The sequence below is a fragment of the Pollicipes pollicipes genome, unplaced genomic scaffold, assembly GCF_011947565.3.
Source record: "Pollicipes pollicipes isolate AB1234 unplaced genomic scaffold, Ppol_2.1 Scaffold_3087;HRSCAF=3621_pilon_pilon_pilon, whole genome shotgun sequence".
Lineage (NCBI taxonomy): Eukaryota > Metazoa > Arthropoda > Thecostraca > Pollicipedomorpha > Pollicipedidae > Pollicipes > Pollicipes pollicipes.
In genome coordinates this window covers 29,861,470-29,884,905 of record NW_023596225.1, presented here as the reverse complement: position 1 = coordinate 29,884,905, position 23,436 = coordinate 29,861,470, and the positions used below count along the sequence as shown (strand labels likewise).

The following is a 23,436-nucleotide window of genomic DNA, read 5'->3' as shown; positions in this document are numbered from 1 at the left end:
CACGGTCCGCGCGCCGCGTCCCGGAACATTATAACGAGGCGGCCACGCGGCGCGTCATGCCCAGCACCAGGACGTCCTGCCTCAGCTCGGCGGCCGCCCGGCGCTCGGACCGGCGCGCGGCGCCAGCTGGCCGCTGCCGTCCCGGAGGCGCTCCAGACCGGCGCAAGACACGGCAGCAGGCTGCAGTAGTTGGCGGCGGCAGGGCTGCGTCCCAATCAGGAGTGGAAATAAAGATGGATAGATCGGGTTCGGTTGAATGATGAAACGTGCTGCGCTGCAGGAGTGGCGGGACGGTTCGAGTGACACTAAAAGGCGGGGATGCGCGCCAGCGTACCGATCACCCAGGCGCTGTGTGGCGCTGTGTTCGAAGGTCTCCGTGCTCATCAGTTGGCCGGCTGAGAAGACACGGCGCGTGGCGACCCGCAGCTCGCTCACCGACGTGACGTATAACAATCCGTTTAGTTGGCATCATGCATAAACAGGGCGGACACCACGGCATAGCAGGGGTTCGACTCTGAACAACGCCCCACAATTTAACCATTCATGACGATGGAGAAGGGCCATCTGGATGGTACAATTATTGTTTCGCGCGGCTGGAGGGCGCGCCACGAACTCGTGTCGCCACAGGCGGCGCCAGCCGGGGCCTTTTGTAGGCCTTCTGGGCTAACCTCCTCCCACCCCCCCTCAGTAACCGGCTGCCCTGAGCGCGGGCAGCGCCGCCGCCGCGGGTTGGCGCCGCCTCGGCACCGCGTCGGTCTCGTCCCCGCCGCCGTCTGCCCGGCAGGCACGCCACTGGCGGGCTTTGTTCGTCCGGCGGCGAAAACAATGCTCGCCAAACGGCTGGCCGCTGCCGACACCCGGCCGCCCGCGTCGCGTCTGCCGCCGGCTCAATGGGCGCCACTTGAGACCGTGCGCGGCCGGCTCCAGATTCGCCCGGCCGTGCGCGATGGCTGAGCCCGCTCGGCGCGCGGCACGCAGGCGGACGCGCCGCCACAGCCGTGGGAGGGCGCCCGATGGCTACCGCTTCAGGGAAAGTATGGAGTGTGGGGTGAGTGTTGAAATAGGACCATAGCTTACAAACTATCCGGATGCACCAGGTGCTGCATCCGACTTTGCGTACTGCTTCGGTGGGCCACGCAATGTTTCCCGCAATATCTTGGTCCACTCGTGCATAATGCCCTTGGGTGGAGCGACACCGGGTCAGTGTGTTCCACATTTGAACGAAGTTTTGAAATGAAATAGTCACATTGATAACCTTTCCGGACAGCTCACAGCTCTGCCCTTTTAAGATCTAAATCCTCTAGTTTCTGCGCTACATTCAGGCCAAACTGGGGCGGGTGTTTCTGGGAGAGTCTTTCAGGTTTATTTTGCATTCATTATATAGGAAAGTCATTCAAATCTTGTCATTCTATAAGCCATGCACCGATCAAGACCGATAGAAATAAAATGGTTAAGACGTTCATATCTGGCGTTCGTGAGCATTATTTCTAGATAGAACGACCGACAATGGGCTCTCAATCAATGTTGTGCAAGGTATGATGGTGTAATCAAGCAATGACATATCGAGGAGCATAGTTATTAAATAGAAAAACTGTGTTGTCTACAGCAGTCTTCCCCACTTAATTGTCTACCAATAGTTGTAAGTGAGCTTGTTTCATCTTATCTTATGCCTGCTTCAATATCTTCAAATGTGAAGCATTCCCTTTAATAACACCGGGTCGGGCGAGCGGCACGCGCCGCGGTGCCAGCGAGGAAGCCCCCACGAACCCCTCGGGAGTCCGCCGCACACGCCACTCCCGGCGCCGGCATCGGACGGCTGCGAGGGCCGATTACGGCGATGGCGACTGACTGGATGACGGCCCGGAATGTTTGTCCGCGCAGCCGGCGGAGATCGGTCAACTCGGGCGACGCGAAGGCCGGCGCCGCGAGCTCAACGAGGGGGACGGGCGAATGTCCTGCATCGTTGACCTCGCTCCAGTCGGAGACAAACAGACGGCCGCGCTGGGGCTCCGCGGGGCCCTGGACACGTCGAACGGTTCAACGGGGTCGCACATGTAGAGGCGTGCCCTATGCCACCCGTTGGCCTGCTGAGCCCATCTTTCGTAGTGTTTGTATGTTGTTCGTACGTAGCTTCCTCCTAGTTGAAGCCTGCCAGTAAGTGGCGGGTGGAGGTTTTAACACGGCTGGCGCCAGGACTGCGTGTGCTTCAGTTGACAGATAATGCCAACATTAAGAGTACTACATCTTGAGCTCTTCCGCACTTTCCCTAGACAATCCGTTTACTCAGCAGTTCAGAACACGTTGGTGACAGTGACGGCGCTTTGCTCTGGTCAGCACTGGCGAGAGATTAAGCTCGCTGCCGGCGCGCGCCGTAAACAATATCCCAGCGACACGCCTCGTCCCAGCGCCGTTGAGGTTTATACAGAGCCATCACGTGGAATGTAGCTATGCTCCCGACTTGAAACCATGCAGGGAGTGCCTTCGTGGCGGGTTAGGCAAGCTCTCCAGGAATAGGTCAACCGACAGCTCCGAGAGCATGCCAGATATCATGCCCATGTCATATCACAATCTCACATGCAGGCTTTACTTTCTGTTCCAAGACCCTTCTGGAATGAAAGCACCGTGCAGTTCTATCGAGCCTCGACAGGCCATATGCAAAACTGACTCGGATTCAGAACGCCGACCAATCAGACTTTCCAGTGGTTTGCTGTTTGTGTTGAATATATGTCTATACTGACCAGAAAGCCTGGCAAGGAAGCCTGTCCCCATGATTTGTAATGTCACTGTTATCCTTTGGGTGTCATGGCAACATCAGAGCTGTTTTGCAACACCTATTGCCTGCAGCCCTATTCACCTTTTACCTATTGATTGTAGACTATGTTTCTACTGTGAGCCTGTCCTTAACTCCTAATGCTGAAGAACCTAAAAACAGCTACAAGCTCCCATATAGCATGACTGACAAAATGTCATGATTTGTGATGTAACACATATGCTGGTGCATAAGATGACTACAGGATCTGATGCTTGAGTAATTAATCAATGGTATGAGAGGAATGGTGCTCTTTGGATGCCAACCACTTAAAAGCATGACAGCTGCATTATGCAACTGAGCAGTATGGGTAAACCTCATGCAAGCTAAGGTCTAAGGAGGCGAGTGCAATGTGATCCTTTAATAAGTTGTGATGTGCAAGACTATAGTGTTGATGCCAGACTCGTCAAGCTTGAACAAATGTTGCACGTATATATATATATATATATATATTAAAGTTTCTGTGAATTAACAAATTGTACACACCCTAACACAAATAAAGAGTTACTTGGGGGTGTGGTAATGTTGGGTGTACATGTAAACATCAGTCACTTAATAGTATTTATGTACAAATTTGCTATTCTGGCTACGGACACCCAATTGTTGGCTATGGGACTGTATTTGTTGCATTTTTATCCATGATAATGTCATGTATACTAGATTTATGTATCTCAATAAGATACTGTTCTTGTTTGCAAATACTAATATTATGTGTTTATAGATTTTGTGAGGTGTTAAGTTCCAGAGTAATACAATAGTGTAAAGCACTAAGTCAGTATTGCTTCTGGCCGTAATTTGCACCCACAGAGGTGGACATAGAAAGAGCAAATGGTTAAACTTGCAGAATGTCCTAATAAAAAACCTAAAATTACCAAGGTAGTCAGATTTTGCTTTGCCATCCAGGCAAGGCAATAAACAACATTTGTTTTGCAGAATAAGCATTACTCTGATTTTCTATATAGCCTAATTATACATTCTTTTTGCCTCATTTTCCACATCCTGGAAATAGCCTTTTTCCCCCTTTACATCTCTGAGTTCAATAAGATCTCCTAAGCTCTGGCATCATCCAGTTTAAGCATAAAAAATTGGCAGCTCAACCTGATAATTTTGTAACTGTCAGCTAGGAAGTGAGAAAAAATATTTCACCTCACAAAGGAACTGCATAGCATGTAGCACATCATAACTTTTCTAGCAGTTCCAAGCAAATCAAGCCAAATAACAAATCTCTTTTCCCCTTATTTCAGCTGAAAAAGTGGTTATTGGTTATTCAACAAATAATGGGGTTAACAGCTCTGTCTTATCTATATGCATGATGTTCTCCACAAGTGCACCAACAACTAATGCAAATAGAGTGCATGCTGAAAATGTATTTTGTGGGATGGTGTGTGCCTATCAAATGGACAGGACAAATGGCCTATGTACTGCTTCACATGCATGGCAGCCCTAATTTAAACAACCTACCAATCACATTTTTTAAAAACAAGGTGAGTGAGGAGGTATAAAAAAGCAAACAAACTAATACTGGTGGAACCACTGCAGGTACTTGTGATGCCTGCTGCTGGTACCAAGCCAAGTGTGGATCGCTATGGCAGCTGTGTAATAATTGAAGGTATCTGACAACCTGGATTAATAGGTGCCTACCATGATTACAGCCCCTTTGCCACAACGTAGGCGACATAAATGACGATAAACCACACCGTTTTACACTCAAACAAACCTCACCTCATAAGTTTTCAGCCAATTGTATTCAACATCTCGGCTATTTTCAAACGAGGCTCCAAGACGTACTGCGCAGACGCCGAGCGACAGTCAAACAAAACGGGCAACTTCAAACAGGACTACACCTTGCGGTTGACCCACACCATCTAGAGGCCGCCCTATAGCCCTACCTGGCACAGGAGAGGCTGGCTTTCTGAAAATCGTCCAGCAGTTGATGCTGGACTTCTATTGCCCCCACTTTTCGCGATCACACCCAGCCACACAGCACCCACGCGACCACGGGAAACACGCCGCCAGCGATGTCAACAACCGCTCACAATAACCTTGGCGCGGATAGCAAATGCGCCAGGGCCTCAGCTACGGTTTTACTCATATGTAATCTTCGGGGACAGATAGTTATTTCGTGTTCTCTTCGCAGAGAATACAGACACGAAGGTCTTATTGCTAAATTGCGAGAAAAACGGACTATTTCAATGTCAAAAGCGTGATTTGACTGGATTAATCGGGTAGAAGCTGGTTTTATTTAATAATGTTTGATGCTAAGGCAGTTCTTCACCGAGATTGTTCTGTCAATGTAGGTGTTTCTTGAATGTGAGTTCAATATATCTGAATTCATACCATTTTATTCCTCTTCTGGACACCACAAACAGACTTTTTGCATGTTTTTGTCTCGTCGCAGGTAAAACAGTAGGCTGGTGTCACACATAACATTTGTTTCTGAACGCTGTTCGAAGGCAGTGAGTGAGTTTCGGTTTGCCTCTGTTAGGTAAAAAACAATCAAAAACGTTGAAAAACCAGTCAAGCTACTGTCTTGCATGAAAAATTATATGGTTAGCACTGCAGTGGACGTGAGCAATTTAAAGGTTAGGCATTACAACCATTATAAAAACAATGACAGCCACATTTGTCTTGAGTTTGCGAATTTGTAATGTTTCGTTTTCGACGCAGACGTTACGACGTGCGGCTTGTTTCGATTTCGCGTGCGGTTGTTTCGTGATATAGGGCGTTCGCAGGGGCGTTCGTGATCATTGCGAGGGACTTGAGAATTGAGCGTGAACTAAACACTAAGAAATGCGCCTGTAGATTATGTATTTGTTGAAGTGGTTGGCGGTGTCTTTCTGATTGCTTAGGAGAGCGGGTAAGTATCGTGGATATGTTATGAGATGTCAGGGATGGTTGTCCTTTTCTGTGCATTTCCCGTAGGTTCCGTAAAGTTTTGGGCATTTCGGAGTCTTACATTGTTACTTCATCTTGGTTGGTAATCCGCTAACGCCTTTTATAATACTTTCTTTTATTTATTGTGTGCGGCTTACAGATAATATCACAGTTTTGGGTGGGGCTTGGGACCATTATTATGGCAGTCATATATTGCCGTTGTCTCATGTATGAAGTTTGATTTGTTTCAGCTGACTTTTTTCTGCATGAGACTGATACTCTGGTGCCAACATTAAACACAGCACATCATTCACAAACACTGTTGCTCCCTTTGGACATTCTAATGGGGAGGGGATTGTGCATGTATGTAGTGAGTTCAGGTGGGTGTGAATTGGCCCCTGAAGCTGATCCTAATCCATAGAATGGACCACAAGTGATAATCATATGTCTATGATGTTTTTTATCAATGGAATTCCATAGAGAGAGAAAACACAAGAAATTGTCAGATGATTTGTGCTGTGATATCAAAATATTGTATGCTATATATTGCTGTTATTTATTAATGGAGTGTTATAGAGACTCAAAGCACACAATAAATCATCAGATCACTCAAGTGGTGACTACAAAATATAAAAAGTGGAAGGATGTTGGAAGTGCAATATCGAGCTCATCTCTTGGTTGAAATTCATGTTACTCCATTAAGGTAATAGCATGTAACAGCATTTTTAGTCTTGTTTAATGGCTGTGTATCTGTGTCCTACATTCTGCCTGTACAGTTGTTGTACAAAATAAAATGTGTCCCTGGTGTATAATGTACTTAACTTTTCATATGTTTGCAGATATTTAAACTGAGAATAAAGCATCCCTCAATTGTTACACAAACAAGATGAACTGTTCAAGACCAATTCAGCTGTTGCTGAAGTCACAGATTGTCAGTAAGATGATGTGAGTTTAGCATTTTCTTGAATGGGAGTAGGTTTTTAGTGTATGTTGGTAAAGTTGCAGCTAGAGATGTGCTTGTAGGTGGAGTTTGCTATGACCTATGATTACATGGCATACCTGGCAAGTGTGGTAGGGATTGGAATTGTACTAGCCTTTTCATTGCAGGCACTGTTTATTGACTGCTATGGTAATGATCCATTTTTCATATGTTCTGATAATTTGCCAGCTATAACCCAATTTGGGCATATTTTCAGGGAGTCTGCCAGCTATACCCAAATCAGGTGCATGTCCAGGGTTAAGCAGAGGCACACAGCACCCAGGCACTTTTGGATGAAGAAAGAGAGAGCAGTAAGTATCATGACTTTGATCAGTGGTATCTTCAAGGATGTGCAGGAGTTCTAGAGGAGGCTTTCCATGGATGTTGTATCATTTTAAGAAAATGAGAAAACTAATAAATCAGGTCATCTGGATGTGAGTATTGTATGTAAGGCTGAGTTTGTGACACCAAGTTACTATCAGTATAGTAACTCAGTTACTGATAGTAACTGTTACTTATGTTACTGATGCTGAGGTGTCTGAGTTACTATCAGTAACTTAGTGTGATCCAGCCAGGCTGATATCATGTGTGCTTGCTACCAGTGTACAGCCAGAGTCTTGGCAAGGAAGGGGCACTGGGTTGGTGAAGAACCACTGCTGCTGATCACACACACCCCACCTCCCCGCCCGCCACGCTCAAACATGGTTCAAAATTTTGCATGGATGTGGCTTACCTATGTTTGTCGAGTAATGGTTTTCCTTGTGGATCGTTTTGTAAAATAAGTTAAAAAGTTTGAGCTTGTGCAATCACAATTTGTATAAGCAGAAGCACCTAATCTGAAAGTTGCAGTCTCCATTGGTAGCGTGGCATTGGCTCCGGTGGCTGACGGCGGGAGGGTGCGAACGGGCGGGGGCATGACCTCCCGGTGCGGCGTTCCGGACATCGGGAAGTAGCACCCCCGAATGTGTGACGTAATCTGTTCGCACATATGGCCGGTAGTTCAAGCCGTGAAATTTGTCTACAATTGTCAGATTGATACGCAGAACGGGTAAGCATTCAGAGCGACGTCAATTCTTCAGTAATGGCTTCCCTGTTGTTCGTGTTGCTCTAGCTTGTTATCCGTTGAACCTTCAAAATGATTTGAGTGAGGTAATGCACTGGTCTAGCATTAAACCGCGCGATTTTTTTTGAGAGGGCTTCGGCAATATTCTTTCCCGCCGCGCGGTTGTTCTCGCATTCCCCCGCCCGTCGCCTGGCGTTAACTGTGGTTGCTAACGCCACGCGCCGATCCCTGATTTTCCCAGTACGGGTGTCCGTTTTCCCCTCCGTCGTAGCACATCAGGCTTGTGTTACTCTGACACGAGATCGTTGGATTTTTGTCCGGTTTGGATCAGTGTTCGTATAAATGAAAATGCTACGTTTATCTTTGTAATCGAATGCAGGACATCCAGGTTGGGCGATACTGGAATGTTTACGGAAGGAAAACGGGGACGCTCAAATGGCATGCACGACATTGCATAACAATTTTTACGCACAAATGGTAAAGAGAATGTTTCACGCTTGAAGACATTGAAGCAAACATCCGATGGGATGAAACCAGCTTACTTCTAACTATTGATAGACTTTTAAGTGGAAAAGGCAAGTTCATACATATAACACAACCCTATATACAACACAAGTTTCCTGTTAAGCAAATGTGTTCCCCGATGCGTCATTTTTTATTACGTCATCGTACCCAACAGAGAGCCAGTTGACGGCCAATAAATCCGGAAGTCGTGCTCGTGAACACCAGATATAAGCGACCCGACCACTTTTTTTTGTCTGATAGCTGCACAGCTTAAGGAATGGCGGAATTTCATTGGCGTTATTATAACGTCATGAATGCCAAGGCGACCTTGAAATACTCCCACAAGTACTATCCCACATTTTTGCGGCCGTAAGGCTCAGGAACCAGAGGGCTTTAGGTCTTTAAAGGGGATTGGCCATGAGCTCCATTGAAAGGTCAATATGGCTGTTTTAATTTAAAAAAAAAATGTGGAACACGTCCTGTAAGGTACTATTGCTTCCTGTTGATGGGAACTTCATGAAAACCTAGTGGGACAGAGCCGCTGGGATTATTAATCTCCTCATAGTTCAGGTAAGACGTGCTCATCCTGCCGCCTCGCTCGTAACAAGATTATACCTCCGAAGTGTTCCAACCCAAAAGAGTCGAGCCCAATTAAAGTTGGTGAAGAGATAAATGTCGTCTGCCGTGAGTAGTGTCAGAACCTGTCGAGTCAAGTTAGCCCAATTCAATACAGCGTTACCATGAGCCGTTCGAACTCATGGGCTGGCTGCCAGCACGGGTGTAGCTGCTACCATGCTTCAAGTGGGGTGCCGATTACAGCTGTGCGCCGACCCCAGCATGCGCCTCTTTGTTACTTACATCAAAATTGGATTACCTAAAGTTGTTTGCGTTGGCTGATTTCGGTACTTTTGCGATGTCATGGACGCAATTTGATAAACGGACTGATTTCGCATATTTGCTCAGGTACTTTTTGTGACGGCTGTGCTCGGCAGTTCGGTTTGAGAAGCATCCAAAGGTCGGATCGCCCATTCAACAAGAACATTTATTGTATGTAACCTCCGTTAGTCCCTGCCACGCCCGCTGCGGGCGCTGTCCTTCCGCGCGAGATCACTCCGCGGACCGTCCCTCTTACGCCCACCACCGTACTTAGCCGGTGGTCCACCTCTATCCTAACCCCTCCCGCCGCCCACCACTGTGCCCGGTGGTCCACATCTACCCTAATCCCTTACCGCCGCCCACCACCGTACCCGGGTCCACATCTCCCCTGACCCCTCCCCGCCGCCCACCACCGTACCCAGTGGTTCACATCTACCGTAACCCCTCCCCGCCGCTCACCACCGTACCCGGGTCCACATCTCCCCTGACCCCTCCCCGCCCGCCCACCACCGTACCTGAGGTCCACATCTCCCCTGACTCCTCCCCGCCGCCCACCACCGTACCTGAGGTCCACATCTCCCCTGACTCCTCCCCGCCGTCCACCACCGTACCTGAGGTCCACATCTCCAGTGACTCCTCCCCGCCGCCCACCACCGTACCCAGTGGTTCACATCTACCGTAACCCCTCCCCGCCGCTCACCACCGTAACCGGGTCCACATCTCCCCTGACCCCTCCCCGCCGCCCACCACCGTACCTGAGGTCCACATCTCCCCTGACTCCTCCCCGCCGCCCACCACCGTACTGAGGTCCACATCTCCCCTGACTCCTCCCCGCCGTCCACCACCGTACCTGAGGTCCCACATCTCCCCTGACTCCTCCCCGCCGCCCACCACCGTACCCGGGTCCACATTTCCCCTGACCCCTCCCCGCCGCCCACCACCGTACCCGGGTCCACATCTCCCCTGACTCCTCCCCGCCGCCCACCACCGTACCCGGGTCCACATCTCCCCTGACCCCTCCCCGCCGCCCACCACCGCACCCAGTGATTCACATCTACCGTAACCCCTCCCCGCCGTCCACCACCGTACCCGGGTCCACATCTCCCCTGACCCCCCCCCCCCCCGCCGCCCACCACCGTACCCGGCGGTCCACATCTATCCTGACCCCTCCCCGCCGCCCACCACCGTACCCGGGTCCACATCTCCCCTGACTCCTCCCCGCCGCCCACCACCGTACCCGGGGTCCACAACTCCCCTGACTCTTCCCCGTCGCCTATCACCGTACCTGTGGGTTACATCTCCTTATCCCTCCTCGCCGTTCACCGTCGCGCCGCCGCGCTGACCGCTCACCAGCACTGCGCGCCGCCCGGCAGGCCTACCCGGAGGAGCTGAGCGCCGAGAACGAGGCCTTCCTGCGCGAGGCGGTGGAGGACCGGCGCGCGTCGCCGCTGCGCCAGCCGGCGGCCGCGCCGCCGATACCCTACACGCCGGGCGTGGTGCGCACCGGCCTGATCGCGCGCAAGATCGGCGTCCAGCCCATGTGGCTGAAGAACGGGAAGTACATCAACGCCACGCTGCTACACGTGAGTGGGCGCCGGTGGCGCTGCTGCGGCAGATGGGAGTTGGGAAGGGGCGCTGTTTGAGGAAGACGGTGGGGCCAAGTGAAGCTTCTGTGTGGCGATCCGTGATTTGATCGCCTGGTGCGCGTGCTCGCTCGCCCCATGCTCGTGGCTTTGCACTCAGGGCACCAGTGCTCATTGTGGCATCACAACTAGTAGACCGTGCCCGACTCCTGTGCCCACTAAACCTCGCCCACCGGTTGCGCGTCTGCGCCCTCTGACGCCCTTCCCGCCCCCCCCCCCCCCCCCTCTCCTCGTAGAAAGTAGGCGTCGAAATACGTAAGCTGTTGAGAGATTGTGTTTCGTGAAGGGTCCGCGTTGCTCCGTGACCGTGGCATGTGTCTCATGCCGAAGACTACGCCACGATGTGTGTCGGCCGTGTCGCCGTGTTGCGACAGTGACAGCTTCAGCGCGTCTCACCGTCTGACAGCGGCGCGCGCCGGCCGCTCCGCCAGGTGCGCGATAATCACGTGGTGCGCTACCTGCCGCCGGAGCTGCTGAACACGAACGAGGTGGTCCAGCGCCGCTGGAAGGGCCAGTACCGCGACATGGCCGGCCTGGTGGTGGGCGCCGACCAGGAGGACCCGCAGAAGGTGCGCTGTCGACGCTCCGGCCCCTGGTTGTTTGTCACATGTGATGGATACAGGGTGCGGACACGGAGGCACGTAGGACAGCTCTCTTACGCTATCGAAAAAGTCGTTCTCGGAGATAAGGGCATGTGCCTGGTCACGTAGATTTGCGTTGGTAGATACATATTAATTTAAGTAAACGAGAAGGTCGGTTGAGATTGTGGGTGTTGAAGATGTTGTCCACATATCTGTTGACGTTTGAGCTGAGCCGTGCGGCCGTTGACTTCTCATTTGATACGCGCGCCACTTGCAGTTCACGAAGGAGTACGCCAACCTGTTCCTGGAGGCGGGCATCATGCCGACGAGGAAGCTGACCCGCTTTGTCATCAATCCGTCGGCTGCGCTGTCGCCAGGGACCGTGCTGCGGGCCACTCACTTCAACGTCGGAGACTTCGTGGACGTGTTCGGCAAAACGTGAGTCCCTGGCATATTTCAATCATGGTGGCCTTGCGAGGGGGAGGGGGAAGTGAGTTTATTGGTCGAATCGGTCCCCGGCCCACGCGAGCGGGTCAGGTTTCGTTTGTTCTGTCACGTGATGTGTTTGTTTCATGTGTGTGGGCACTGCTGTTATGACAACCTTCTGAGCTGATCCTGTAGCTCTGCTCCAGTCATTAGGAAATCGCAGGGTTCTTGGCACTGCGGGTCGTGGACGTTTGAGGCTTGGGCAGTCATGCCCCACTGACCACACCAGCTGTCTTTCGAGCATAATTGTTTGTGACATGTTGATCAGAGCCGCATGTGCCGTTTTAGCTTTTTCCTGTGCTGAGGAAGCATTGTGGGTGGCGGAGTTTGCAGACTGTGTTGAGTGCCGGTGACCTGGTCTTACTGTGCATTCATGTGACTGCAGCGAAAAGGCTGTTGGCGGTCTTGCTGGAGAGCTTCTCCGTTGCCGCGAGGCTAATATCGCGTCATTAAAAAACTAAGCGTGTCATATGCGGATCACGGTCAGCCGGTATGAGTGGAAGGTCAGGCCGATTATCGAACCTTGACGAACCTGTCGTGTTTCGCTGCTGCTGGCCCGAGCCGCTGGCTGAGGAGCAGCTGGGCCGACGTGCGCCTGTGTTGTGCCGGTGGCGAGGCCCAGGCCCGGCGGGGTCGGCTGACCGTCCGCCGTCCACCTGCCGCCAGCAAGGAGCGGGGCTTCCAGGGCGTGATGAAGCGGTGGGGCTTCGCCGGCCAGCCGGCCACGCACGGCGCCACCAAGACGCACCGGCGGCCGGGCGGCATCGGCAGCGGCGCCAACAAGGCGCGCGTCTGGCCCGGCCAGAAGATGCCCGGGCACATGGGCGGCCGCTACCGCAGCCTGCGCGGACTCAAGGTGGGCGGGGTCACCGGCGCTGGTGCTTGGCAGGCTGGTGTGGTCACTACCGCAACCTGCGCGGACTCAAGGTGGGCGGAGGCACCGGCGCGGGCACTTGGCAGGCTAGTGTGGTCACTACAGTAACCTGCGCGGACTTAAGGTGGGCGGGGGGCACCGGCGCGGGCACTTAGCAGGCTGGTTTGGTCACTACCGCGGCCTGTGCGGACTCAAGGTGGGCGGGGGGCACCGGCGCTGGTGCTTGGCAGGCTGGTTTGGTCACCACCTCAACCTGCGCGGACTCAAGGTGGGCGGGGGAAACGGGCGCTGGTGCTTGGCAGGCTAGTGTGGCGGGGGTGTGGCTTGCACTGGTCCCGGACGGGTGGCGAACAATGTTTGGGTACCACAGCCTTAAGCTGTGTGACGCAGAAAAAGATAAGGTGATGTGTTCGAATTTGTCAGGTCCATGGTTTTAAAGGTTTTGGATGTCTCGTACCAAAAGCAGTTATCGTTAAAAACGACCCATGACAATGGCGTAACCGGGGAATGAAGATAAGCCCGTCGTAAAGAGTTATGAGAGTGGGTTTACGAGGTGTTTCAGAGGCTGTAAATGAAAGCCGCTATACTCTCCACGCCCATGTGGCGTGATTCCCTGCTAGTGCCAGACCAGTGTTGGCGTCACACGACGTCTGCTGTGGCGTTAGTCGTGCCGGACGGCTTGTGTCGCCGCCACCGGCGAGCCCCGACGCTGTCAGTGGGCAGAGCGGCAGGCTGTGAGCTGCCGGTTCCTGACCGATGCGGCGGTCCGCTCTCCGTGACCTCTGTCTGCGTGCTGTCCGCGGCAGATCCTGAGGATCAACACCAAGTATGACGTGATCTATGTGAGAGGGCCGGCGGTCCCGGGAGACCACAACAGCTACGTCCTCATCTACGACACGGTCCTGCCGCTCAGGTCAGGTTACGCGCTGGCCACCGGCTGTCGAGTCAGGGCAGGTCGGCTGGGTTACAGGTTCTAGTCAGCTACTTATAAGGTCCTTTGTTGGCTGTTTCAAGAGTGAAAAGTGTCCTAGTTTCCTGTCGTTTCATGCGGTGTCCGTAAAACAATCGATGCTTTTCTTTGCCCGTCGACGCCCGCACCAGCTCTGGACACTGGCGTTATTAGCATGGTATGGCTCAGCCATGCGTGTGAAGTACATGTTTTGCACGCGCGGCCGTTGCTAGGGGAAGCGCGCTCGGCCCCATAGTATTTTCGTTATCGCAGGAAAAAGAAGGAGCCGGCGAAACTGCTGACCCCAGAAGAGGTGGCGGATCTCCCGGAGGACATCTATCATCCGGACGTGCACCAGATGGCAGACCCGTCGATAGTGTTCTAGTGCTGCGGACAGGGGGACTGTGCGCTGTCGATATGTTGCGTGCTGATAATATAATGTGCTACGGACGGTGTGTTTGAAGGCTTCTCACAGGGTTCATGTATGTGCCCGAACATTGTGAACTCGTCATACTCATCAAAGGTTTCTTAGGGCACATGTATGCGTCCGGAAATTAGACTGGTTGGCGGTTGGTGGGCAGGCTTGCGACGCAATCACTCAAACTGTGGAACGGAAACAGAAGCGTCTAAAAAAATTACAACTGGTTTTAAACTAAAAACTACTACAACACTCGTAAGAGATTTGTTTGCGGCGCTAACTTCAGGGCCAGCTGCTGACAACACGATATGCTGACACTGCAGGAGTGAGCGAACTGACCCATCACGTGCTACATGATAATGTACGCAGGCTGCATGCGTGGCGAGCGATTAATTTGGATGAGATTTGATTTACACAAGACAGAACTTCAGCTCTTTTTTCGGGGTTATGAGTAAAACGCTTTAATGGTGAGCTAATGTCGTCTTTTAAGTCACCTTACAACACGCCACACAACCTGAACACCCCGCACGTCAGGTGATGTGTTGGTTAAACAGCGTTTAGTGGGGCGTAATGACTTTGTTTACGGTACTCGATGTGTCGCGCTGTGGGCGTCCTCAACAGGGTGAGCAAACCGACCTCGAAAACATCCGGATATGTTCACTGTGTGGCTGAGTCCCAGGTGCACGACTGTTGAAAAAAGGGGAGGTGTTAATTGCGTACGGAGGCGTCGCGGTGTCTGGGGAAATGGAACGGTTAATCCTGTTTACAAAGCCTAATTTATTGCAAGCGTGGCACGGGTTTTACAGGAATTGTCAGAGTCGTGGGGGGGGGGGGGGGCATGTCCGTCCCCTCTCCCTGTCCTTCTGCCCACGACGGCGTCAGTCCTAATTACGCAGCGCCCACGGTACCCGAAACCATGCTGCGACATATTGCGACGGCGCATATATAATAAACGGCCTCCCTCGCCTCCCAGCCGTCCAGGGGCGCACTTTGCCAGGTACGCCGTCGCTCAGGAGAGAACGGCTGATACCGTCCCTATCATTGAAGGAAACTGAACAATTAACTTGCTATAGGCTTGGGTTCATGCTGTCAAGCCATAGGTTAATTATTGCGCTGGAAATTTCGGACTTTTTGTCATCTGTCTTAGGTGTGTTCAACACTTCCGCCCAGCGCTGATAAAGCCTTGTTATTTTTAGAACTCTTGGTAGACACACCCGAGCGCACTTAATGCGACGCAGCTCTGCATTGTTTTGAAATACCTGGCCGCCGCTGCGTTTTGAATTCGTCGCTGTTTATTTTGAGCATTATCTTGATTTCACAGCTTTAACGCGGGTTATCTTTGCTTGCAAAATCATCGAGATTGTTCCGTTGCGTTAAAAGATTGGATCCAGTGCATGGAATGGCGTAGCACGTCCACAAGATAGCCGAAAAGTGTCGAGCTTCCGCGTTGCTTTCGCATCCGACATGGGATCTCATTCTGCCGTGCGGAAATTTGGTGCCTGTGTGCTTATTATATTTGTGTGGGGCCAGTCTGAAGGTGAGTAATTTTGTCGCATTTAAGGTGTATTTGGGGCGCCAAACAACGAGGCGGTTGTGGTGCATCGATACCCAAATTCCTAATACGCATTCAGCTCAGTCTGAATGTCATCAACCAGGTTGCACCTGTTAATCTATTGAATATAAGTAACGTGAATTTATCAACCTCAACCTGGTCTGGAAAAGGTGGCAGACCATTTAATATGATGTTGAGAACAGGTCCAATACTGCCCCATGAGGCAGATGGCTTTTTTATTTGGAGGTTTTTGGTCTTTGGGTTGCCCTTATTGTTATGGAATGGCACATCTTTGGTTTTAACCATCACACATTTTCTGTTCGCATGTGATATGTACCCTGGTCCAGTACTATATCCATTATGTGATCAGATATCACCCAAAACAGTTTTCCATGCCTGTGCACTCAAAGCTGTAAGACCTACCCCAAATTCTTGCCCCAACCCTGCCCAACAAGATATCTTAAAATCTGCCACATTCCATAAATTGGGCCTAAATTGCAGCTGTGACATGTGACATGAATATTCACCTGTCATTGTGGGATATTCGCAGCTCATTGATGATTGTGGTTGGACTGGTTTTGTAGCATGAGTGGCAAACCACCAGGTACTTCACTTAAGCATTATAATCATTATAAATCTCTAATCACAATCAGAATGCACTTCAAAAGTACCTAATTTTTCATCCTGAAACTGCAATTGAAGGTTCGTTTTCAATAGTGTTGAATAAAATAAAAGATCTGTGATTGCATAATATGAAATATGTATGTAAGGGTATATGATGTTAATATTCAAGGATTATCAGCAGATAGATCCATCTGTTCACTGCTCACCAGTCTCTCTGTGTCTCTGCAGGCCTACTGGCCCCTGTGAGTCTGTAAGCTTATGGTTCTCTCTGTGAATTCCTCTGTGATGGCCCACTGGTCTCACTGGCTCACTGGCCTCTATCAAAGAGCAAGCTTTTTGTCACTTAGAATAAAAATGGAAATGCTTTTCTGTACCTAAAATTTTGAGTTTGCATCTTTGGGCAGGACATTTGGTCATAATAACTATCCTGGAAAGAACCTAAAAATATTATGTTTGGTTCAGTGTACCTCTGAGCAGCACAAATAGTGTAAACTATTAAACCAGTTTAGCTAGTGAGCTACTATTTGAATTCCTAGACTATCATGATACACTAGGGTATATCATTATGTTCACACCACCACTGCCTTGATGACATCCAGTATCACATTTTCAGTTCTTTCTGTTAGTCTGGTTTTGTTATTCTGATCATTCAATTTATTAATGTCCTAGAGCTAACCGTGGCTAGTATGGATATGTCATGATCACAGTTCTGTCCAATATTGAGGCTCAGTTATGAGAATAATTGTGGTCAAACTGTATGACACCAAGAGTTATATTTGTGTCCTGAGTGCAGTGGCATCAACCTTTTGCTACCAAGCAATGCATATTTGCTTAATTGTGTTCAAAATGACCAATTGCTTTTGCAGCATTGTTTGCTGGTCACATAAGATGGTGTACGCTGAACGTCTATGAGCAAGAAAAATGTTCAGATTTCAACAAGACCCTGATTAAAGAAAGCTACAAGTTTGGATTCAATGCTTTTTCAGTGGAATGTGTGCAGGTAAGTGTGACATTTAAACTAATATTGAATCTCACCCATCTCTGATTGGTATCATTATGTCAGAGATGATTATGATCAGTTTTGTCTCAGCATCAGGGAGATAGCTTGTTTTCAAAATGAGTGGGAGATGCTGAGCAGTGAGAAATGACAAAGCATCCCTCAAAATGTGCTGGCTAACTGGTGTGTCCATGGACATGGCCTGTCTTTTAACCAGGAAACTGCACCCCTGCTTGGCACACACCATGCAAATAATTGTTTCATGGGTAGTCAAATATAAAGTTGGCTGATCAACCTTGCCATGGTGTTTGTTGGGTAACTGCCAAAAAGGAGAAACCAATGTGTCTTGCAATCTGTTCTACCACAGGGCCAGTCAAGTCTCACTTGTGTTCTATGAGGACATGTTTGGGTCACACAGCCCAATCTTGCCTGGTTGTCATGATTTGTAGATGTTGTTGCAATTACTGTTGACAGGCTCATCCAGCTTTAAACAACATGTACTGTAGCTCTTTACATGTTGAACAATGTAGATGACTAGGTGTGTGCACAGTGTCTGCTCCCCCAATGTTCCAATATTATCACAAGTTTCCCATTCCTATCTGATTAGTGCGAAAATGTAGTTTTCTTGTCATAACTGAAACTCAAGGAGGAGGAATCTGAGCTGTCCAAGTCCCACCAACCCAGCTGTACAGAAACAATTTGTGGTTTCTGATTGAAGAGATACCATGCAATGGTTTTGGTACTGGTAGGGGGTGGGGGGGGGGGGGGCTGTGTGCTGAAAGCCACATGCCTGCTTGTATTTGCAAGCCATGGCTCTGTCTGCTTTGGGTTGTTTTGAAGGACATGTCAGATCTCAGTGCCCAGAGCACAGGGCACTGCAGCAGTTAACATGTTTGTGTTCACCACTGCATATTTGGGGAACCAGAGGTACTGGGCTTGATTCCTCATGGTGCCTGCCCTTTCTGCCAGGGAAGGCAGGAAGGCAGGCGACGCCATATAGCCTCAGTAGCTGAGTGCGTCGTAAGGACCCAATGCCGACGACAAAGCCGCCTGCGCGGTGTTGGCGACTTTACCAGCTACAGCTCACTAACATTTCAAAGCTGTCCGACCTGTAGGTGCGCCAGTAATCAGCGGGATATCGGCCAATGACATCCTTTCTGAAAACTGTCGAACTTAAGATATTCTCTGAACTTGGAGACAATTTGTCACGAAAACTTCGGAGGTGTTTAGTGGTGTGTGACCATTGTACCCAAGATGTTTGCATTTTTAGTTACAAAAGAGAATATAAAAACAAAAGCCATGATAGTTCAACTGGGCACCACAGTTCATTGTCAGTTTCCTTGTTCGAAGTTATAACCCTGCGCCGGGCTCAGTCATTCCAAGCAGTGCTATTTGTGAAATACCACCTAAGTAAGCCCTGAAATAGCAGTCTGGTAAACTGCTATGAAAGGTGGCATTTCAGCACTGTGATTGGCTCCATTGGTGTGAGCTATGAAACGCGTTTGGCTCCGTAAGCCCGGCGTTTGGCATTATCTCCAGGCAGACTGGGAGCGCTGGCGTTCTTTATCGCCTCGCTCGGCCATCGCCGCGCCAAGCACTCACTGGCAAATTTGGACACATTTGAATAGGTCCGACCACTGCATCAGACGACCCTATGTAGGCCTCTGGCCACTGCCCGATTTCATTTCAGCACTTGTAAACAGCTCCCCCCCCCCCCCCACACCCCTCAGTTACCCTGTTTACATGGGCAGCTGTGATTCGAATTAAGCCGGGACCCGTCCTCGATCCGAACTATCCGGCCCATGTATACACTCACGCGCCGTTCCGCTGATTCGAATCGTGCGCCGGAGGAAATCCCTTCCCGCGAGAGGATCATCCGTTCAGGAAGGGATTTCGTCCGAATTATCGGCCGTCAGCTGTCTAAACAAAAAAAAAAGAAAAATGCCTGGCGCACGCAGTTCTGTTCATAGCCATTTCAGCTTTGTGCGGTGTTACCGATTTTCCACGGGTTTTTAGCTATTGCTCGAGACGGTTCAAGTCCAAGATGGTAAGGGAAAAGAGAAGGAAGGTGAAGTTGACATCATGCTGCTAAAACTACTCTTATTATTGAGGGCCTTGAGTGGCTAGCAGCACAGAAATGCTCACGTAATTTAGCCTTGCTAGGCGCTTGATCTATGCAGACAGCAGGCGTCGACGGTGTTTGGTGCTATCTTTCCGCCTAAAGGTTAGATTAGTTTACATCTGGGGCAGGCTCCATGCTTCCAAAAGCCAGATGGAGGTAATATGGTTATTTTATATAGCTTTGACTTGTTCTCATTTTAATTTTTGGATTGCTCAAAATTCTTGCAGAGAATGCCTCCAAGTTTCGTTCATTAAGTTAATACCTTAGGTCCCCAGGAGTGTTTTTGCAGATGTTCCTTAAATTAGGATGCTGGTTGCTTGTCAGTTTAATTTGTGTGAGAAAGGTAGCTTAAAAATTGCTGCATGATATGACGGATGAACAAATATAGATCATTGCAGTCAGCTCGGAATGTGAACTTTTTTAATGGTAGGACCGAAATTGCCCAATGATGGGGTCAAAACAGCAAGAAAGCAAATGTGAACACTGGATGAAAATAGTTGTCATCATTACTCTGCTAAATCCAAGTTTGTGTGTTCCATGTGCAGGAAAACAGTGCATGAACTAACACCTAACACGATGGCACATGCTGCATGGAGAACACGTCTGTGTTGCATTTCATCACCTGTTTTTGTGCTGGTGATTAAATATGTCACCTTGGTGCTTTTTTGTGATGGGTGTCTGCAGGCCACGAGGTAGGTAATTCAACTGTTCAACAATTCTTGCAGGGAGTACCAATAGTTTCTTTCATTAGGTGAATACATAAATGTCCCAGGATTGATTTTGCAGACATTCCTCCTGTGACTTGAACATTTGGTTGACCACCTATTGGCAGGAGGGATGTGCTGGATATTGGTGACTGGCTTGTCAAGGAAATATGAAGTTACGTCACACTGGTAGACCAACTGGCAAGGAAGCGGGGGCTGGAATATTTGTTTTTGATGCAATTAGGCTGTTTGTTGCTTGTCGGTTTAATGTGTGTGAGATAGGTAACTCAATAATTCCTGCATGATGCAAAGGATCAACAAATATAGGCAATAGATCATTGCAGTCAGTGCAGAATGTGAACTATTTTTAATGATGGGACCAAAATTGCCCAGTGATGGTTCCAAAATGTCAAGAAAGCAAATGTGAGCACTGGATGAAATTAGCTGTCATCAGTACTCTGTCAAATCCAGGTTTGTGCATTTCATGTGGAAGAAAACAGTGCATAAACTAAGTAAACCTAACCTAATGCCACATGATGTGCAGAGAACATCTGCAGTGCACATCATTACCTGTTTTTGTACTGGTGAGTAAATATGTTGCCTTGGTGCTTTTTTGTGACATGTATCTTTGCAAACCATGAGGTGGATAATTGAGCCGTTGCTATAATTAATCATTTATGAATTTTGAGCCCAGATTGCTTTTGTCATGACAGCTCTGGGGCTGGTTCACGTCATGATCTTTGGACTGTGCGAACACGGCTGTTTGTGCCACCTAGCCATCAGTCCATATCAGCCAATGCTGTTGACTGCAAGGATATCAAAGCAGTATTTCAACCCTAGTATGTCAAGAAAGCAAATAGCTGCATTCTGACTTGCCAGTCCATGCCAAGTCTAAATGGCAATGCTGCCCTCAGGTACTGATGGTGCATTGGATGGGGAAAGACAACATAGTTACACAATTTTTGCCACTAACTATGTAGCATTCATGAGTCATTTCTGTAGCTTAGCTCACTGTTGCAGGCTGCTCATAAATGCATTGGTACGGGATTAGGTAATGTGTTTCTTGGGCTGCGCAAAGTAGATGACATGATGCTGGGTGGCATACTGATGAGTGTGGTAAGTTTGTGAGTGTCATTGGCCAATACAAGAAAATACTGATTTCGTGCTAGCCAGTTTCCTGCTAGTAAAAATTTGCATATAACACTGCTTATGTGACAGATTTGGCAGTGCTGACTGCGCAACTCCTGTGCTTCAAGTGCTATGGCTTGTGCTGTATCTACAAAGCCTATGAGTCCCGCACAGATCATTTTTCCAACGAAGTCCATCTTCCTCCTCGCCCTCAAAGCTGTCTCGCGCCCACCATGGCTCGTGACATTCGCCATCCATACGCAGAGTACCGGCTTTTTTCTTCTTGTTTTGTTCAGTTCGCCTCAAAAGCGCAGTTTTCGCCCATAACCCGTTCCTTGGTTCGAACTAAGCGGGATCGAACTATCGACCGTTAATCCGACGTAAAGCCGGTTTCGCCCATGTAAACGCCCCTCGCCGAGAGGGTTAACGTCGCATGATCCGTTCCGATCTTAATTCGAATTATCCTCGGCTGCCCATGTAAACCGGGTAACTGTCACTGTATCCTTGAACGGCATGCCAGGCCCACTGGCCCCTGTATTCTTTGACATACGCCCAGTGCACTACCCTGCAGTGTATTGCACTTCATGCTTCCGCGATTTTTGTCTGCCAGGGTTTCGACAGCAGCGAGTGTATGCGGATGGTGGACCAGGACCAGGCGGACCTGCTGGTCCTGGACCCGGGCCTCACCTTCATTGCCGGTCGCTTCCATAGCCTGGTCCCCATCATGCAAGAAGTGTATGCAGGTAAATGGAGAACGTTCCAGTCATACGTGTTATCGAGTCGTCAGGGATGATTTCATCAGAATGATGAGCGGTTCACTTTGCAGGTAGAGTGGACAGCTGTTATATTGTGGCTTCTGCCACATGAGCTTTTGTAGCCAAGAACTGTTATCAGGGCTATTTGCCCATTAGCATTTCTGAATAGTTCATAAATTGCTCTGGTTTCGGAGGTTTGTCGCATTTGGGGCGCGATTCCTGGGACACTGCTGACCTATCGTTGCCGCCGGTGCCCGCGCGCCCTCACGGCCGCTGGGTGCCGGGCCGGCCTCGGCGCTCGTGCCGTGGCGCTCAGCCGCGCCGCTGACCCTGCTCCTGCGGCGGCAGACGGCGGGCGCGAGTACTACTCGGTGGCCGTGGTGAAGCGCGACTCGGACATCCGGCGCCTGTCGGACATCCGCGGCAAGAAGGCCTGCTTCTCGGGCGTCGGCAGCCTGGCCGGCTGGGTCATGCCCATCGCCAAGGTGCGACGGCCCCGGCCGCCGGCGGCCCACCCGTCGGCCAACCCCCGCTGACGGCCGGCTAGACTGGAGACGACATGCTGTGGAACGTGTGGATTCTGTGGCCCTTGGTGTCGATGCAGACATGTTACCATTGGGGAGGAGAAGGTGGTGCTCTGACCGGTCTGTCGTAACCGATCATACTGCGAGCCTACGTTGGAAATTTGCGTTGTGCTGTTTAGTCGTACATGCATTTACATGCATTACATGCAGTACATTACATTTGCATGCATTACATGCATTACATTTTGTCGTACACGCAATCCTGTGAACTGGTTTCAGAGCCGTTTCAAACGTCTCATGTAGTACACATGTTTTGTCCACCGGCGGCATAGTTGGCGGAGGACAGAGGGAGATGCTGGCTGGTGTCGACAGTCGTGTTGGTGTTGTGATGGTGACGGTGACATGCGCTTCGGCAGCTCATGTCCAAGGGTGAGATGAGCATCGCCGACTGCAACAACCACGTCAAGTCTGTGTCGGAGTTTTTCGGGGAGAGCTGCGCCGTCGGAGCGCTGACCACCCAGTACAACCCGCTCGGTACGTGGACCCCGGCCCGGCTCCGGCTCCGGCTCCGGCTCCGTGGCCCGTTCGGCCGGCCGGCCCCCGCGCCGCGTGGTACTGATCCGAACGCCTGGGTCTCGGGTGTGCGGTGTCGTCGCCTGACACGGGCTCCTCCTCATCCTGCCATCCCTGCTGTCGATCTGGGACGTACCTGTTGTGATGGGTGGCAAAAAGCCAGCGGCAGCCCAAGAGTCACGTGTCGAACCCCGTACTCTCCAAGTGTCTGCGTGCTCTGAGCAGGGCGTCGGTCCTCCCACGCCGTTGGCCTAACTGCGGTGAAGCGGCCTGCCGCTCTCAACACCTACGTCCGCTCCCCGTCAGGCGACAACTCCAACAAGCTGTGTGACCTGTGCGGCGCCGAGCAGCCGGGCCAGAAGTGCACCGACGCCGACCCGTACGCCGGCACCGAGGGCGCC

At 50.5% G+C, this 23,436-nt stretch overlaps 2 protein-coding genes across 2 annotated transcripts in view; both read left to right on the top strand.

Annotated features, from left to right (window-relative positions):
• Positions 1–5,546: 5,546 nt before the first annotated feature.
• Positions 5,547–14,088, top strand: LOC119114841 (39S ribosomal protein L3, mitochondrial). Its single transcript, XM_037238892.1, has 9 exons — positions 5,547–5,666; positions 6,523–6,628; positions 6,880–6,973; positions 10,479–10,688; positions 11,180–11,317; positions 11,607–11,767; positions 12,482–12,671; positions 13,496–13,602; positions 13,912–14,088. Exons 2-9 carry the CDS (start codon positions 6,570–6,572, stop codon positions 14,021–14,023), a joined length of 1,071 nt encoding a protein of 356 aa, XP_037094787.1. The 5' UTR covers positions 5,547–5,666; positions 6,523–6,569; the 3' UTR covers positions 14,024–14,088.
• A 1,228-nt stretch (positions 14,089–15,316) lies between these two features.
• The window catches only part of LOC119090016 (melanotransferrin), an 11,875-nt gene continuing 3,755 nt past the window's right edge, over positions 15,317–23,436 (top strand). Inside the window, exons 1-6 of the mRNA XM_037212814.1 lie at positions 15,317–15,593; positions 17,099–17,232; positions 21,794–21,926; positions 22,287–22,423; positions 22,879–22,996; positions 23,342–23,433. Of these exons, the coding sequence (XP_037068709.1) occupies positions 15,521–15,593; positions 17,099–17,232; positions 21,794–21,926; positions 22,287–22,423; positions 22,879–22,996; positions 23,342–23,433 (687 nt within the window). The 5' untranslated portion in view covers positions 15,317–15,520. The remainder of the gene's footprint in view (positions 15,594–17,098; positions 17,233–21,793; positions 21,927–22,286; positions 22,424–22,878; positions 22,997–23,341; positions 23,434–23,436) is intronic.